We start from the raw sequence: 19,311 nt of genomic DNA, 5'->3' as shown, positions 1-19,311 counted from the left end.
AGACACACACATGCACACGCAGGCACAGACACACGCACATGCACACGCATAGAAAAACACATATAGATAGACATGTAGACACACCCATACAGACAAAAAAAACACATTAGCACACACATGCAGACACGAACAAACACATTCACACACGTGTACAAACACACACACACAGAGACACACACAAGACATACAATAAAACACATACACAAACTTATACACACGTGCACACACACATAATATATTTATATATATAGAGAGAGAGAGAGAGAGAGAGAGAGAGAGAGAGAGAGAAATAGATAGAAAGATAGATAGATGGGTTAGTTTTCAATAATTTCTATTACACAATAAGTTTTAAATATTTTTTAATCACATTACATTTTAAACTATACTATTGATTTACATGTGTATTTCGTTTAATTAGATTTGTGTATGGTTATAACATATTAGGTGAAAAGAGGCAGAACAAGACCATTGTAGTATGGCTAGCTCGTCCTGCCTATGACCTATCGAGTTGACAAGTTAGGCAGACCGGACCAATACAAGTTGAAAGGTTGACCCATCTCATTTAAATGACAGTGGGTTGGTGGGTCAAACTCGACCCATTTTACCACCCCTAATATTTATTCATAATTACAACGGTCACATGATTAACTACAATAAAATAAGTTTTCTTTTTTAAATTATATTTACATTGTTCTTAAAAGGGATAATATGTTCTAGTTAACAAACATAAAAATACTAGTTTACGTTAGTGTACAACTCCTTAAAAAAAGTTATTGATATTTGGCACTCCAAATAAGAAAAATAACTTTATCCATCAACTTTAATATAAAACCGTTAATTAAGAATGTTTTAATAAGAAAGTTCAAATAAATGTAAACAAACAGGGGGATAATGAGCATAATTTGAGGCAAACATAAGAAGTTAATATAATTTACTTAAAAGATATATTAATTTAGATAAGAAATCTAACAATACATGTCATCCATCCTATATCCATGTGAAACTTGTTATTAAAGTCCAAGAATTACATAGTAAATTATTGTTACAGGCAACACAACCACCATTCCGAAGATGACCCTGCAAAAAAAGTGTAAAATCCTTTTAGAACTTCTATTGATGTTTTTAATCCATTTCTAACCAAATGCATTTCTTATTATTAATAATATTTTTATAAAAAAAAACACACACACTTACGTTGTACTGAGTATGTCAGCGTGGAGATTATATTCTCTTGCAAATACAAAAGGGACAATTCCTTGGGGAAGAGCAGCCTAAAAAATTATACAATATTGATATCATAACACAACTATATTATAAATTCAATTTGATTAGTTTGAATCACAATTAGCTTTTATTTCACCTGAACAATTGTAACTCGTAAAAGAATTCCATGCATACCAACTATTTTGGAGGTTGCAAGAATAATAAATGGACCAACCAAGAACTTCAATGCTAATGCAAGTAAAGTCAGGGTTTTTCCACAAGTAATGATCTTCGGTTGTAATGCCATGAATAAACCTGATCAAATCAGTAAACCACTGTTATATAGTCACTACAACATACAACATAAATTAACACAATCCTAAGAAGTACATGTGAAATAGGATTTCTCAGCAGTTGGTTTTTCATATAGTTATTAATAAGCAAGATTTTGGAGAAACTTTTCTGATGATGTTGCTTTTAGGACACAAGAGTATGTAGTTCTCTTGGAGTCTTCTAAGTTTGGTTGGATATCCCTTTTATTCGACCTTCTCTTTATAATAGGATTGGAACACCCCTCAAATATATCATATTATTTGTTGATAAATAAAAACACAATCCTAAGAATATTACTCCATCTTATACAAAAATAGAGGGCATTATAATAAGATGAACCCAAATTTGTTGGCAAAAAATAGAAAAAAGTGTTGGAAGGAAGTAAGTACCAAGACTGAACATGACAATTCCTAGTCCTGTATTAGAAATTATTTCAATGGAACCTTTTATAATGGATGGCATTTTGATGTTCCACCTAGCACATGAAACAAGGATTGAATTATACTAATAATAATACTATTAACAATAGTTTTTTTTTTTTTTTGGAAAAACACTTAAAAACATAGTTAGAAAGAAATGAAAAAAATACCTGAAAAATATGAGAGACCAAATGAGACCTAAAATACTTGCATAGGTATTAGGGTTTCTTATGAGATTCCTCCAAACCATGGTGAGAATAAGATTTATCATGACTATAGCACGTGGCATTTGTTGATTTTGTATCAACTTCTTCATTTCTCACCTCTTTTTGTCCCATTGCCATTGTAGGTTGTTCAGTTTCTTCATCAATTACAAGTCCATTTACTGCTACAAATTCTCTCACTTTGTCATTATTGCAAATTTTATCCACCGCAATTGGCATGGGTTCCACAAATCACAATTTGTAACTTTTCATTTATTTTATCCAAACTTAAAACTTTCATTTAATATGCAATCAAATATTTCATTTATATATATATAATATACAATCAAATCAGTTTCAACATATATCCATAAATTTAATGAAATTTTAGAAACACGCACTACAAGAAAAAATGATTTTAACTTAAGTTTATTTTTACATTATCCATAATTAAAACCTCTATTAAGTCCTTTACCTAGGGTTGCAGCTTCCTCCGCGAAATCATCCATGAGGAATGTGTTCCTCAAGGGTTTTTTAAACCTCGGAAAAAGTATTTTAGAACCCCCCGTGAAATACTATGGGTTTAAAAACCTTTGTCATGAGTTTAAAAACTTCCTTAAAATACCATGGGTTTCACAACCTTTGTAAAATACCATGAGTTTCAAAACCTCCATTAAATACCATGGGTTTAAGAACCTTTGTAAAATACTTCAACTTCATTTTCCACCATTTCTAACGATCCTCCTGACTTTTGTCTTCAACCATAGACACATTGCTCTTCGGCACAGGCTCAATGGCCGCCGACAGCAGTCCTAACAAGGAATCACAATTCACCCACACTTATGTTTATTATATCTAAGGAGAAGAAACACTAAATAAGACATTATCTTCTTCTTACTCCAATATTGTTTCTTCCATCACCTTAGTGTCCCAACTTAAGAACTAGTGTTTACTACCGCTTTATATATCCTAAATAATTGCATTATCTGCTAGATGTGGACTTCAAAGCATGTTTGTTCTTAGTACAAGGATTTCAAAAATTGCAAGAACATATTGCAAGGAGAAATTAACTTTATTACTTCTCACTTTCATAGTGAATTAATTATTGGATGCATTTTAAAATAAAGGTCTTAATTTAAAATATTTCAAAATTATGAGAATTAAATATTAACAATTATAACTAAAACTAAATTTGCACATAAAATATACATACATCAAAAGCTAAAACAAAATAAGTCAGGTTTTTTGAAGTATGAGATTATAACAAAAAAAATTAGGAACTATATAAACCAACTATCATCAATCATAATAAATATGCAAATACTATTGAAATACTTATTATCCAAGATTAGTTGTTGAGATACTTATTATCCAAGGTTATGTTGTGTTTTTAAAACAAATTTTTGAAACTTTAGAAAACTTATTTGTAATGTAACTTACACTTTCAAAATTTTAGAGAATTTAGTTATAATATATAAAATATATTAAAAATATATAGTTTTTAATTATTTTTTTATAAATAGATTTAATTATATTTATTTATTGAAGTTTGAAAAATCTAAAGTGTTTTATTGATGTTCTACAACAAATCTTTGAAATTTAATGAAGGTCAAAATAACTTTTGTTATTTTGTTGAGGTTTTAGAATAAACTTTTGAAATTTAACGAAGGTTAAAAAAATCTTTGTTATTTTGTTAAAATTTTAAAATAAACATTTGAAATTTAACGAATGTTAAAAAAATCTCTATTATTTTGCTGAAGTTTTAAAATAAACCTTTGAAATTTAACCAAGGTTAAAAAAAAATCTCCATTATTTTACTAAAGTTTTAGAATAACCTTTAGAAATTAACGAAGCTTAAAAAAATCTCAATTAAATAAATCAATTCCTATGATTATATTAACATCTGCTAAATAATATTCGTTAAAACTTTTTTTTGTTGTAGTGAGATATTTACATATATAAATTAGTGTTTGAAAATATTCTATGACATGCTTTTAAATATGGTTAATTTTATTTCACAAATGATTGACTATTACACATTTTAATAATCTTAGAAATTTATTATAATCACTTTAAAGTTCAAACTAGCATGTCTTTTAGACAAATCAATATACCATATGTAACTAACTATGCTTGATGGTGAATAACTTGCTAACACTATTAACTGTTTTGTAAAATAAAATAAATCATGTCTATATTTAATCATTTTTAACTGCTTTTAAAGTAAAATTATACGTATAATTAATTACATTTTGGTGGTAAATGACATGCAAGATTTCTCAATGAGTGTTACCTTTTGAAGCAGCAGTTCCGTGTGGAAAATCAATGATGGCAAATCCGTTCTCTTCATGTCTCTGATTAGCATCAGAAGTTGATGATGCATTCAAGCCCCGACCACTGTTAAACCCTGGAAACTCCGGTTTTGGATAGGGGTATGAAGAAATAAAACCACTGTTAAACCCTGCAAACACTGGTTTTTCTGAGGGGTATGGATAAACCACGTCACTCTTGCTCCTCCAAAACCTTTTCTCATGCATATTCACCATGCCTTTCTCAAAACCTGCATTTTGGAGACTAGACGGTATAGGTGTTGAATATGACTTGTTGAATGCAGAAGGCTTGTTTATGGACATAGAACGTGACATGCTTCTCACCACCACGTGGAGTTCTCCGTTTTCTCCAATTTCTGCATCAGCATGCAATGGCTCTCTACCGTTTAGAGAGCTCACACTTGAATCAACCCTTAGGGAGGCAATGGCTCCGGCTGTCTCAGGAAATTGCTCTGAGATGAGAAGCTTGGCTCCTCTGTATTCAAACATGAACAGCAAGAGAGTGAACCAAATCACAATTTGGAAAACCACAATTTGAATCATGAGGGTGGTTGTGAAGTCTCCATACATGGCTTTGAGAAGAGGGACCCCCATGATGAGTGTGTTGGGGAGAGTGGAGAGTGAGAACAGTGTGATTGTCAAGTTAATGCTACCCCACTTGGTGAAAGTGTTCCACAGAACAAGTGCAACCAAAATCAGAACCTTTTGAAGAGAGTCCGCGGCTAAGAACCTGAAGTTCATGGTGTAAGGGTTATTGTTGGATATGAAATGAAAGAAGAGGAAAGGCACTGCAAAAACCGACACAAAACGGTTTATACCAGAACACTGTTCTGGGGTGAAGATCTTCCACCAACGGACAGAGCCATATGCTAAGAACAAAGCCACGTAGAGGGGCACAATCGCTGCCACAACTTCATACAAGTCTTTACCTTTGATCATAGTTGAATCAAAGTAAGGGTAAACAGTGAGAGTGTGTTCTTGTTGGTTTGTGAAATGTTGTTGTTGGTGTTGGTGTTTAATGGTAGGAAAAAGGGAGGTATATAACACATCATGGAATGAACTTTAACCGAATCGTAGGTTGAAGTGGTCTTCGTCCTTATTAACGTGTCACTTGATGTTTCACAGCTGGAAATCAATATAATAAAGAAAAAGAGAGATGATATATAGATAATTTTAAAACTAATTTTTACGAGTAGTTTTGAAATTACATTTCACCAGTTTAATTATAGTATTGTCAAAAGTAACACTTTTAAAAAAAGGAAAATTTACTTTTAACATCTTTATTCTTCTAAAAATAAATTATAAGTGAATTTTTGTTTTTTATACAATTTCAGTTTTAGACTGTGCAATTGAGTTATATTCTAAATTATAGATTTTAAAATATTAAAATTAATATTATACGATGTATTTTCAAGAAATATATTTCAAAATATATAATTTAAAATAATTTTTTTATGGATGCAGAATGTCACATATTGAAGTTACTCCTTTAAACAAATTTGAAAAAAATTATATTACAAATTAAAATTCTCTTTACTTTATTATTTAACTAAAGCTAGAACTGAATTGCATACACTCAAAGTCAAGTCTATTAAAAAAATTTTAAAGAAGTTTTAATCATTACACTAATTAAGTTTTGTTGTCATATTATGATTATTATTATACTTATTAGTAAGATTATCAATATTAATATAGTTAATAATATAAAAATTATTAACATTATTAATTATTTTTAATATTATTAAATATTATTATTATTTATGAAAATTATAATAATATTTTAAATATTATGTATATAATTATTATGATAATAGTTGGTAGGTAATAGAGATTCGTAGGTAAAAGTTTGTAGGTAAACAGATTCGTAGGTAAAAGTTTGTAGGTAATAAGATATGTGGGTAATAGTTGGTAAGTAATGCTGAATTTACTTACGAATTCATATTTGTAAGTAATGTTGTTCGTAGGTAATACTAAATTTACCTACGGATTAAAATTCGTGAGTAAAAATCCATAGATAATACTTTCTTTTTTTTAATGAATCGCATTTTTTGTTTAAAAGTCTTAAGAGTATTTCTTTGCATTTAAAGCAATCCAACCTAGGAAAAAAGAGTTTTAATGAAAGTTATAACTTTAAGAATTGATTTAACTAATATAGATTTTTTTAATTTTCGTTAAGTTTCAAAGGTTATTCTAAAACTTCTATAAGGTTATTCTAAAACTTCTGTAATAATAATGGAGGTTCTTTTAACCTTCGTTAAATTTTAAAGATTTATTTTAAAACCTCAATAAAATAATGAAAGTTTTTTTAACCTTCACTAAATTAAAAGATTTATTTTAAAACCTCACCAAAATAACAAAAGTTTTTTTTTAACCTTTGTTAAATTTCAAAGATTTATTCTAAAACTTCAGCAAAATAACGGAGGTTTTCTTAACTCTCAGTATAGGTTCCAAAGATTTATTCTACAACCTCAACAAATTAACGAAATTCTTTTTAAACCTTTATTAAATTTCAAAGATTTATTCTAAAATCTCAACAAGATAACAAAGGTTTTTTAACCTTAGTTTAACATCGTTAAATTTCAAACATTTTCTTAACTTTTTATCCATAACTTTATTTAATTTTTATTTTATTTGATTATACAACTAAAAGTGTTGATAACAAAGAGTTATTGTAGTGTTTTTTATAAGTGTTATTACTTTAATATTTAATTGCGTGTAGATTAGATACTCCTTCCATTAAGTTTATATCAACGACGTTAAGTGTTGATGACATGACGCACACAGTAACATTGGTTTGCACGCGTAGTATTGTGACATTATCTTATATGAAATTTTTGTTTTTTATTTTAACTTTTAGGCAGAATGAAATTGGGGAAAGGAGATTAAAGAAGAAGGGAAGCATGAGAATGTCTATCGACGATGATGCACAACACTAGTCTCTCTCAATCCTCGATGCCTTCTTTTCGAAGAGCATGACCCATTTGAGGAAGATTTGGATGTGAATGGTGGTGATTATAAGACCAATAATGAAGACCCACATGGGAGCTTGCAATCTTTGCCTTTGATTTTGCTACAATTTATCTTTGGTTTTGCTGCATAATAATTTTTGCCTTTTGGACCTTCAAGTAGGTTTTTGAATTTAAGATGAACTCTGAGATGACCTTCAAGTTGCCTTTTGAATTCAAGAATCTAAATCGTCAATAGTGTACCACAATCATGAAAATAAAGAATACATAAACTTAGAAATCAAGAATCCAAATCGTCAACACTACACCACAATCAAGAATTCAAATCGCCCAAATCTCAAATCACAGATTGCAATTAAACAAGTCCTAATATCTTTTTCCCAATTTCTTCATGTTTAATAACCTTTCAAACCCTCCAATTGCCACCCTCTTTATAAATTTGTTCAATTTCATAGTGCACGTGTGTCCTTCTGTGTGTCATCATCAACACTTAACATCGTTGGTGGAAATTTAACAGATGGAACCAACTTAAGTATATTTTTAAAAAATCTTATGACCAAATTGATTTTTGTAAAAACCATTGTAGTAAATTGAATATTAACCAAAAAGGTAATTATACCCAAAAAAAATGGTATCTAAAGTAGTTTCTATTATTAATAAAAATTTATAAAACAATTTCTAAATCGATATCTAACAATTAGCTACTAAGGTTTTAACTACTAGTACTAACTACTTTATATTCTAAATTAGTATATATTAATCTTTTAGAGACCAATTTATAATATAAAATCTTAGTAGCTAAAACCTTGGTAACTAATGGTTAGATACCAATAATTTTTTAGTCTCTAAAACAATATCTAATTTAGTTAATATAGTGACTAATTATTTTTTATTTCTAAATTTAATTGTTATGTAATGGTTATCTTGTAGTGCTCAAGCGACATATTGAAAAATCAATTCAAATTTATTATGACAAAACATCTTTCATCAAACATTCGATCAAGCGATTATTAACACTTTAGAGCTAAGCAAACATGACATTTAAGGAATCATTTCACACCCAATTAAGATTATGAAACTTAAGTTAAAAGTAAGATCCCTTTTAAGTGTTTATACTGAATGTTTGGAATATAATCTCGCAAACCACTATAAATAGATCATTTTTGTTGATCTAAAAGAGGATATCAGTTTTCATAAATCCTTCTTATCTCTAATTAATTCTTCCTATAGCTTTTTGATTTAGGTAGAGTAGTCTTTTGTGATAACATTGTTCTTTAAAGGGATCAAAGCTAATCATAGACAACTAGGAAATTGACTTTCCTATTAATGTGATGGTATTTATTCATATATATTTTGAAATGTGTCACTACTATGAAATTGAATGTATTTTCTCTTAATTTTCAATGAGTGTGAGTTACTTCTTCTATCTTATGTTGGTAATCCAATATGCTCATAATGTTTGCATTGGTATGATAAAAGCCCTAATTTTTTTATTTAGAATTTTAAAGGGATATTTGGAAAGTGAACTTTAGAATTAATTTTGATTAAAATTGTTTCAAGATACTAATTTGCTTGGAATATATTTTATTATGTTGATTTGTTATGTTGTTAAAGCATGAAGTGTGGAATAATCTACGAAGCATACCTTTAGAAATCTTGAGGAAAAATGTAGATATTGATTCTTAGAATTAGTTGTGATTAAATTACTCAATATATTAGGTTTCATCAAACATCCATTTTCGTGTAACAAACCAAAATATTGAATTGTTAATATGGATCTTAGTATATTGATTATTTATAACATGATGCTATGGAATATTTGTTATATATAAGAAGAATTGATATTTAATAAATATTCATAGACTTTATTAACAAGAAATTATAATAAAGTACTTTTAAAATCATGTCGCATAATTATTTGATCGCAGATATTTACTTGTACTCGTGAATGCTTAAGATTGAGTTATTTTCACTTCCATATAAAATGCATATTACTTTAATGGTTTTAATTATTATATTTTTGTATATTTAAATTATGTATTATAAATATATACTAAATATGTAATTGGAAAGATTATATGTAATTTATCTGTTTTAATGAACTTAAAAGTGCATATTTTATATATGTTACAAGTTTAATCTCACACAAAATTCTAAATAAGTTTACACTATTAAATAATTTAATTATTATTTTTCACCTTATTTTCGTTTAAAAATTAAATATTTTGTGGCTGAATATCCATGTCACAATCTTGTTGACAACCTTCACCTTCTTTTTCTATTATGGTTTTTTTGAAATATTTTAAAAGAAAATGAATTAAACACATGAGAATTTAAAGTTTTATTTAATGGCAACTACAAGATAAACTATTTAGGTGAACATCGAATTTCCTTTATTATAATATGTTATTGTTATTATTATTCTACACGTTATAAGGTTATTGTTATTTTTATTAAAAATAAATAAAATAAAAATATTTTAAAAATATCTCAATCCATTTTCAAGAATTAAGATTAACAAGATTTAGGATTTAACTATCACACGTAAAACCACATCAAAAGAAAAACACATGAGAATTACTTATGTATTGCTTTCACTCATGGCAGCCTCATACCATTTTCCAATTATTATCCAATTTAGACTCAGTCAACGTGACTTGCACCAAACCATAGAACATCATCTGCACCATTCTAAAGCTTCATCTCAACCAAGTGACCACCATTGACGCCAACTAGCACTCTAAGATTTGTTAAAATATCATTATCTATTTCACTTTTTCTCTTTTTCTCTTTATTTTTATTTACAAATACCTTTTCTTTAAAATCATAACAATACTAATTAATTTTTCTTTTTTTATGTTTAATTTTATTTGCAAAATACACTAAACTTTTGAGTAGTAAGGTGAATATTGGTTTGGTATTTATTTAAAGATATTAAAATAATTTTTGTGTCACTGGATATATTTATTTTATTTTATTGGTCCTGTTTTCTTTTATATTATAAAATAGAAAGTGGAAGCTGAAAAAGCGGAATTGGATTGGAAACTTGGTCTGACTAAAAGTGGTCTTGCTATTCCAGTGCGCACTTAGGATAAACCCCTTTCCAAACACACGGTTTACTTTAACCCTTTCATTTGTTTTCCACCACGCGGACACATCCCATTTTCATTGACCGCGTCAATTGCGACAAGAATACCTCAATAATACTTCTCCGTACCCCAATCCTTTAGCGACAACAATTGACATCCACTGTAGGGTCAAGGGACATCGAGTTTCAAATACTAATAGATGGTATTAACCGAAGCATGACAAGTGAGAGGATATCTGAAGTTGACCAGACTGCATTGTTGTTATATCTGCAGAGAGAGATGACTGAGCTGAGAAGGAAGAATGAAGAGGTGAGTAGAAAGAACGAGCAAGAGATTGAAGCTCTCCGCAGAAAGAACGAAGACATGAAGAAGAGGCTGACCGTCCATCATACCGACCAATCTTGTTGGTAGGTCGGTCACTTCCCCTCCCAACCCGAAGGCGGTTGAGGAGACTAAGGACAGGGCCCCCACTCAAGAAATGGATGGCGACTCTTGCCCCAACAAGTTGGTTCGCACAACCGGTACAGTGGATTATGTGCATCGACATCCGTTCACTGATTTCATCATCGGTGTCCCACTGCCAAACAAGTGGAAGGGCTTCAACAGGGATCGCTACGATGGGACGACCGACCCAGATGAGCACATTGACGCTTACACCACGCACATGACAATGCGGTCATGTGCCAGGTATTCCCCACGTCTCTAAAGGGAGGAGCTCTCAGCTGGTTCACGAAGCTCCTTCCTTTCTCCATCATAGCTTTGCAACGCTGATGTCCAAGTTTGAGACACAATTCGCCACAAGTCGCCCACACCACCTGACCTTCATCGCCATGGTTGGCATCCGCCAGGAGAAGGGAGAGTCTTTGATAACCTTTGTTGACAAGTTCAACAAGGTAGCGATGAGCATTCAAAACCTCATCCCGGATGTAGCCATGCACCACATGTTGACAACTCTATGCCCAGGATCGTTCGTTGACATCCTCTGCATGCAGCCGGCTGGAAACTTGGACGAGCTCAGGAAGAGGGCCGCCAAGTATATGCATTCTTCTCAGACGGTCGTCCATCAACTGGTTGATGGCGATCATCTCGACACCCCACTTTGCAATGAAATTTCCTTCAACGTCAGGAAACATCCTCACGGTGCATGTGGATCAGAAGGTTGCCCGGGAGTGCTACGTCAAGAGTCTTAACGTAGAGTCGTTACGCAAACCCCTAGACACTAAACCTCTCGAGAACAGAAATCTCCTCACAGAAAGGACAATCCTGTCCCCATGGAGCATACGGTCGCCATGGTAGACCTTAATCCCCGAATGAACGAAGACAGGCTGGAAGACAGGATGGAAGCCAGGGAGAAGCTATGTCGAGTGCCTCTTCTTGATGAATAACACAGTACCTATGTCGTCGCGGCCATAACAGTAGTCGAGGTTGAACTAATGCATGACACACTGAAGAAGAATGTAGACCTTTTCGCATGAACGGCATCCGACATGTCAAGGGTGAGCCTGGACATCATGACTCACAAGCTTTCGGTATTCAAGGAGGCCTGCTTGGTCCCATAGAAGGAGAGAAACCATGGTGACAAGAAGAGACTCGCGGCCAAGGAAGAAACCGAGAAGCTCCTCACTATCGGCTTCATCCGTGAAGCTCGGTACACTACACGGTTAACCAACGTAGTGATGTTCACCAAGCCAAACTGCAAATGAAGAATGTGCATGGATTACACGAACCTGAACAAGGCCTGCCTGAAGGACTCATATCCACTCCCAAACATTGATCGGCTGGTAGATGGGGTGGTCGGCAACAAAATCCTCAGTTTCCTGGACGTTTACTCTGGGTACAACTAGATTAGCATGCACCCTTCGTGACAGACAACGCCAACTACTACTACAGGGTAATGTCGTTCAGGCTAAAGAATGCTTGAGCAACCTACCAACGGCTCATGGATAAGATCTTCAAGGGTCTTATCGGTCGCTGCGTAGACGTTTATGTGGACAACATCGTGGACAGGTTTGACTCTTTCGAGCAGCACATCAAAGACCTGGAAGAGGTCTTCGAAACCCTCAGGCGCACGAGTATAAGACTCAACCCTAAGAAGTGCACATTTGGGATTTAGGGAGGAAAATTCATGGGCTTCATGCTAACCCACCGGGGGATCGAGGCCAACCCGGACAAGTGTCGAACGATTGTCGAGATGCGGAGTCCCTATAACGTAAAGGAGGTCCAGTAATTGATGCAACGTCGCAATCGTCGAGTTGTGAAAAACATAGCTAGAGCGACGTTCTCAAAAGCTTGATACCAAATTTCGAGTCCTTGCAACACTTTTCTCACGAAGTAGATTGGCTTCTAGATCTTCTCCTGATCTTGCAAAATGACCGAGCTAATAGCCCGATTCATTACCGAGAAATATAGTTGAATGGGAACTCATGGGATTGGCTTACCGAGAACTGCAGGACTAGCCAAATACTCCTTGAGCTTGATGAAAGCCCTCTCACATTCATTGATCCACGCGAAATGGTTATTCTTCTTGAGACATTGAAAATAAGAATACCCCTTATCTCCACTAGTTGACAAAAAAATTAGATAGGGCGACCATGCACCCGATCAGCTATTGCACCTCTTTCACATTGATTGGACTCCTCATCTTTATAATTGCTACACACTTATCCAGGTTTGCCTCTATTCCTCTCTCGGTCAACAAAAGGTCGAGAAACTTCCCTACTTCAACACCAAACACACATTTTCAGGGTTTAACTTCAAATTGTACCTTGCAATCATGGCGAATAGCTCCTCCAGGTCGGTAACATGTTGATCTTCCTTCTCCGAGGTGACAACCATGTCATCCACATACACCTAGACGTTACGCCTAAGAATTGCTTAAAGAATTCGATTCATGAGCTTTTGATAGGTCATACCAACATTTTTCAGACCAAAGGGCATAACCTTTTAGCAGTAATTGGCGACCTCGGCCATAAAAGTTGTCTTTCACTCATCCTTCGGGTGCATACGAATCTGATTATACCCCAAAATGTATCCAGAAAACTTAACAGTCGACCTCCTGAAGCGTTATCCACCAAGGAATCTATGCTCGGTAGAGGGTAAGAATCCTTAAAGAAGGCCTTATTCAGGTCAGTGAAGTCAACACACATCCTCCACTTCTCTTTCACTTTCTTCACCAACACAACATTCACCAACCACTCAGGGTACTGGATCTCCTGGATGTGGCCAGGTGTCACGAGCTTCCTAAAACTAGTCGTTTCTCTTCATTGAACTTCATTCTTCTTTGGACCACGAGCTTGACATTTTCATCCATGGTACAAAAGGTCCAGATCTATTCCAGGCATGTCGGCGGACAACCATGCGAAAGCGTTCATGATCACCGAAATAACATCGGCTATTCTATCTTATAATTCTTTATCCAACATGGTGTCAAGCTTAAATTTTTTTCCTTTTATCTCCCTCTCCTAAAACTCTCCAGCATGTCCAGGTCGTCTTTCATTTCTAATCTCTGCCTCTGCTATCCATCCTGGCTCTTCGGGTTGGATAGTAGTTGTGTAAGTTCCCCTACAATTTTTCAAGTTGCTCTCATAACATTTTCGTGCCATCCTCTAGTCGGCCTTTATAGTGATTGCCCCTCCTTCCGACGAGGGCAATTTTATTTTCATGTGAGCAATTGAGGCTACCGCACCCAACCTATTAAAAAAAGGTTGCCCCAAAAGCTAGTTGAACATAGAGGATGCATTAACAATGATGTACTTGACAGTAATCATTCTGGCTACACTTTCATCTGAGAAGGTTGTCCTCAGCTCGACATTTCCTCGTACTTCCACCTAATCTCCAGCAAAATTGACCAGTCATCATAAGGCCTTAGTTGATCTGGAATATTTGTAAGTTCGTAAACGTTCCCCAAAACATCACATCGATCGAGCTTCCCTGGTTGATCAGGAATCTGTGCACCTTTCGTCCTACGGTGTGTAGGGTGGTTGTACCTCCTTGAATCTAGGGACATCGCTGTTCGCGTGTATCGTTTGTGTTTGGAGGTCGAGCTCCCACCTTTAGAGAATCCTCCTGCGATGGTGTTCAACTCCCCATGGATTGGGGTTTTATGCGTTTGAGTCATGGTCACGACCTCTCCTTTTGGCTCTTCCTGGCTGGCCTCGAGATATTCCTTCAAAAAGCCTTCTTTGACCAGACTAACCAATTGGTAACTTAGGGTTATACATTGTTCGACATTGTGCCCAAATGCTCTGTGAAATTCACACCATGTGATGAGAACCAAAATGGACAAGGGCCAAAACATTTAAAGTTCTTCTTATTAGTCTTTGCAAAAGATGAGGCCCAAGCCCAAGCCCAAGAAGCCCAAGTCCAAACCATGAGGGGCAAGGCCAAGCATTAAATAAAAGAGCATCATTTGAATGACTCTTGTAGGAGGTGTGGATATTAAATAAATAGGTGTGAATGTATTAGAAAGAGTAACATTGTCCATGTGACTTAGTACGGGGGTGTAGGTGTAGTTTTTAGGAGGTGTCATAGTAGAAAAAGGTCACACCTCCCATGTGACTTGTTTTTTGTGGGAATTTCAAATGAGTTTCATTTGAACTTTCCCACCCATTTTTCAGCACCTCTTAGGCTATAAATAAGGTGCTTGCCTTTGTAAAATTGAGATTGGAATTTTATAGTAGAGAGACTATACTCAAATTTGGAGAGAAATTGTGAGTCTTGAGTCTTCTTCTTCCTTTGCCTTATCTTGTGAGCTATGGTGAGCTTCAAGTGGCGTCATTCCATCACTTATCTTGGGTCAAGGAACCAAGTGGCGTGAAGTGTATTCCAATTCTCAAAATCCAGCAAGCTTCTTCTATAAGTGTTCTTCTTCCTTCATGTTCTTTCAATTTCATTCGACAGTTTTAATTTCCTAGTCTTTCCTTTTCATTTGTACCGATTAGTTTTCTATTTCCAGCATTGTTTCTTGTTTATGTTCGGTGCAGTTTCATTCTTTTCCTTATTCTGTTCGGTTTATCATTTGTATTCTTCCTTTCATTGTGTTTTGATTCCATTTGACAATATATGGAATTCCATATGAGTCTTGGTTGGTGCTAAGTCTTGGTGAGTTCTTGAATTAGAACATTGATCCAATTCTATAGTAAGGTGTCATTTATGACCAGCTCAAGTTGCTCCTAAGAATGTCAAAGAATCATGTATTCTTGTATTACATTCACATCATGTGGTATCTACAGTCTAGGCTTGTTTCTTGCTTAAATTTTGAGTTGTATTGCACTTTACTTTCAAGAGCTCTTAAATTCAAGTTGTTTACCATTCTGTTTTAGGATTTATTTTGAGTTTTCTTGTTGTTTTTCTTTTGTTACACCATGTGTTTGTGAAAAGGATTCTAGCACTCATTGTTCATATGAGTATGGCTGCTCTTGTGGAATGACATTCTCCTTCCTAGAGCTGACCTTAAGCTTCCTTTCACTTGTGGTTATATCTTGTTATATGTCTTTTAATTTTGTAATCATGTCAAGTTTTGTCTTAGTCATGTTACTTCATAATTGTCATTACTTTTAGTAGTACTTTTATTGCTTTAATTGTTTCTTGTTTTGGTTTACTTTCTTTTTTTGAGTTTATTGCTTGATCCTTTGTGGATTTTCATTTTTAGATTTGAGTTCATGCTTGTATTCTCATTCTATACAAGTTCCTTTACATATTTTCCATTATGTCTTTGTTAGTTCATCATATTGTTTTTCATTCCTAAATAGGCTCCTCTGTTTTCTTACAAACGTGCTACTGTTTTCAATTTACTGCAATTAATTGGCTCATAGGAAATTTGTGAAAATTTGGATTTACATTCTTCAGTGTTACAAAAGCATAGAAAAAAGAATTACTCAAAAATTCCAAGTACACAAAAAATGATAAATAAAATACGAACAGTGTACAATTCTGCCAAAAAAATACGGTAATCTGGCAGCGATTTTGAAAAATTTATTTCTCTCAATTGGCTTACTGTTTTTACCTCATTCCAGTGCCATTATTGATTTAAGACATTGAAGTTTCTGTGGTTAAATTTTCACTTTCCAGTTCGCTTTCAATCAGTACAGTTAAATCTGTAAACATAGCACAGTTTGCTTTAAAAAAAAAAATTCCAGTAGCTGTTTTCTGTTTTCTTTAATCTACTCTAGCACTTTTCTTTAGGACTCTTTTTGTGTGCCTTCTTTATTCATTGAGTTCCTTATTTTTCTTGATTGTCTTTCATTCATATTCTTTCTAGTTTGTCATACATTGCTCTCTGTTTTTTGGTTTAGCTTTTATTGTTTCTACCTTTTCTTGCTTGTCTTTTTGTTCTTCTTAAAGTTGTGTGGAGACTTGTTCTTAAGTAAGTTGGTTTGTTGTGACATATTTCACTTGAAGCTACTCTATTCCACAAGAAAGGCTTGGTTGAGGACAGAATATTTTCTTGGAGTGGTTTGAGTGCTTTCTTGGGCATTTTCCAGCAACCTATATCTCTCTTTTATTTGTCTAACAAGTTTCTTTCACTGTTTTGTTTTCTGTTTTTTGTATTTTCTGCTCATGGCTCATTTTTCTAGTGGAGAGTCCTCCAAACCGTGTTCACCCCAAAAGGCAGCCCTTTATGAAGACTTAAAGAATGCCAAGCAATCCAATGCTCACTATCTTGAGGTGATAAGGAAAATGGAGGCACGGCTCCAAAGTTTGGAGTTAAACCGAGAAGAAATGCATCAAAACCGTGAGAGAAGAACTCCTCCTCCTATTCGGCATTCTTCAAGGCACTCCCATTCTTCTCATGGTTATTATGAAGACAATCCAAGGCCAAGACATCATCACCATGAAGAGAGGCGCCAACATGTGGCTGGCCCTTGTTCTCCTAATGTAAAACTTCCTAGTTTTAGTGGTGAAAGTGATCCCAATGTATACTTAGGATGGGAGGCTAAGGTTGCCAAATTTTTAATGTAAATGGGGTAGGAGATGAGCATAGGGTTAGATTAGCTTCTTTAGAATTTTTGGACTATGCCATGCAATGGTGGCATCAATATCTCATGGACATTGACCTACACAAGAGGCCGCCCGTGGTCTCTTGGAACGATTTGAAAGCATGTTTACGCGCTAGATTCGTACCACCACACTTTAGGAAAGACCTAATGTTGAAACTCCAACGGTTTCATCAAGGCACGCTTAGTGTGGATGATTACTTTAAACAACTAGACACGCTTTTAATTCGAATTAACATGGATGAGAGTGAAGAAGCTAAGATAGCTAGGTTTGTGAGTGGCCTTCGAAGGGACATTCAAGACGTGGTAGAGTTACAAGAATATTCTTCTTTGGAAAATGTGGTGCACCTTGCTAGTAATATTGAAAATCAACTTGCAAGGAAAAATGCTTTCAAAAATTCTTCTAAGGATAACTACTACCACTCTTCTTGGAAAAATAAAAATAAATCTTTTTCAAATATCCCTTCTAAGGACTTTACTTTCAAATCTAGAGAGTCTAAGCCTTCCACTTCCAATTCTAGGCCTAAATCACCACCTAAATCGTCTAGTAAGAAGTGTTTTAAATGCTTAAGCTATGGACATATCGCTTCTAATTGCCTTCTAAACGAGCTATGTATATGCATGATGGGGTAGATAGTAGTGAGCATGGGTCTGAATCTTCTAGACATTCCTCACCTTCTAGATCCCCAAGTGAGAGTGAGAGTGAAAGCCCACATGAGGGTGACCTATTAGTAATAAGACGCATGCTTGGACAAGTTTTAAAACCTTTTGATGAAACTCAAAGAGAAAATATTTTTCATTCAAGGTGTCTTATTAATGATAGAGTATGCTCTTTGATTGTGGATGGGGGGAGTTGTGCTAATGTGGCAAGCACAAGAGTGGTAGACAAACTTGGATTACCTACATCTCTCATGCCAAGCCCTACAAATTACAATGGTTAAGTGAGGTAGGTGAGATTGTTGTTAACAAGCAAGTCCTCATTACATTTTCTATTGGTAAATATAAAGATGAGGTCTTGTGTGATGTTGTACCAATGGAAGCCACTCATATTCTTTTAGGTAGGCCATGGAAATTTGATAGAAAAGTTTTTCATGATGGCTTTACCAACAAAATGTCTTTTAACTTCCATGGGCACAAAGTCATTCTTAAGTCTCTCTCTCCAAAGGAAGTTCATGAGGACCAAGTTAAAATGAGAGAAAAGAGAGAGAAAGAAAATGATATAAAAAATTCCAAGAGAAGCCTTCTCATGTCCACACAACAAGTTCAAAAGGTAATAGTTACTCACAAGCCTATTTTTTTAGCTATTCCTAGGACTATTGAATGTGAGTCGGCTAAGGATAGTCCCACATGTTTGGACAATTTGGTAAAAGAATATGACGATATGTTTCAAGATCCTCCTAAAGGCTTACCACCTCTAAGAGGGATTGAACACCAAATAGACTTCATGCCCGGGGTTTCTTTACCAAATAGCCCTGCATGTAGGACCAATTCCAAAGAAACTAAAAGAGGAAATGAAAAAACAAATGAAGTACATGATAAATCGAGTCATAATACCTTCTCAGCTAATTCAATTTTTTTGACTCGTGCTACGCCTACAAGGTATCCTTCTTCTTAGTCTTGTTCATTACCCAAGGTTCCTACTTATACACCATATTGGATAAAGAATGTTAAGGATGATTTTTTCATACCTTCTAGTTTTCCAAATAATATCATTTCTAAACAATCTTTTCCAACATGGGCTATGTATAAGACATCTTTTTCTGAACTCCCAAC

At 34.1% G+C, this 19,311-nt stretch overlaps 1 protein-coding gene across 2 annotated transcripts; it reads right to left on the bottom strand.

Moving 5' to 3' along the window:
- Positions 1 to 919: 919 nt before the first annotated feature.
- On the bottom strand, positions 920 to 5,492 carry LOC137822737 (auxin efflux carrier component 2-like). Of its 2 annotated transcripts, none has more exons than XM_068627718.1 (4): positions 4,452 to 5,492; positions 1,361 to 1,518; positions 1,195 to 1,271; positions 920 to 1,077 (listed from the first exon to the last, which is right to left on the bottom strand). In XM_068627718.1, exons 1-4 carry the CDS (start codon positions 5,425 to 5,427, stop codon positions 1,011 to 1,013), a joined length of 1,278 nt encoding a protein of 425 aa, XP_068483819.1. In that variant the 5' UTR covers positions 5,428 to 5,492; the 3' UTR covers positions 920 to 1,010. The 2 variants fall into 2 exon arrangements, 1 of the variants encoding a protein (XP_068483819.1); XR_011082976.1 differs by lacking the exons at positions 920 to 1,077; positions 1,195 to 1,271 and adding exons at positions 1,926 to 2,011; positions 2,126 to 2,340 and having other exon boundaries at positions 1,297 to 1,518.
- Between the last annotated feature and the right edge of the window lie 13,819 nt (positions 5,493 to 19,311).

Source organism: Phaseolus vulgaris, chromosome 9, assembly GCF_000499845.2.
Source record: "Phaseolus vulgaris cultivar G19833 chromosome 9, P. vulgaris v2.0, whole genome shotgun sequence".
Lineage (NCBI taxonomy): Eukaryota > Viridiplantae > Streptophyta > Magnoliopsida > Fabales > Fabaceae > Phaseolus > Phaseolus vulgaris.
This window is presented reverse-complemented; position numbering and strand designations above follow the sequence as displayed.

Bases quoted from the DNA above. Each gene is read 5' to 3' on its own strand.
- LOC137822737 (XM_068627718.1), bottom strand. From the start codon at position 5,427: ATGATCAAAGGTAAAGACTTGTATGAAGTTGTGGCAGCGATTGTGCCC. The intron at 1,519-4,451 runs GTAACACTCATT...TGATTTGATCAG, and splicing joins CGGAACTGCTGCTTCAAAAG to GTTTATTCATGGCATTACAA. The intron at 1,272-1,360 runs GTGAAATAAAAG...ATAATTTTTTAG, and splicing joins TACGAGTTACAATTGTTCAG to GCTGCTCTTCCCCAAGGAAT.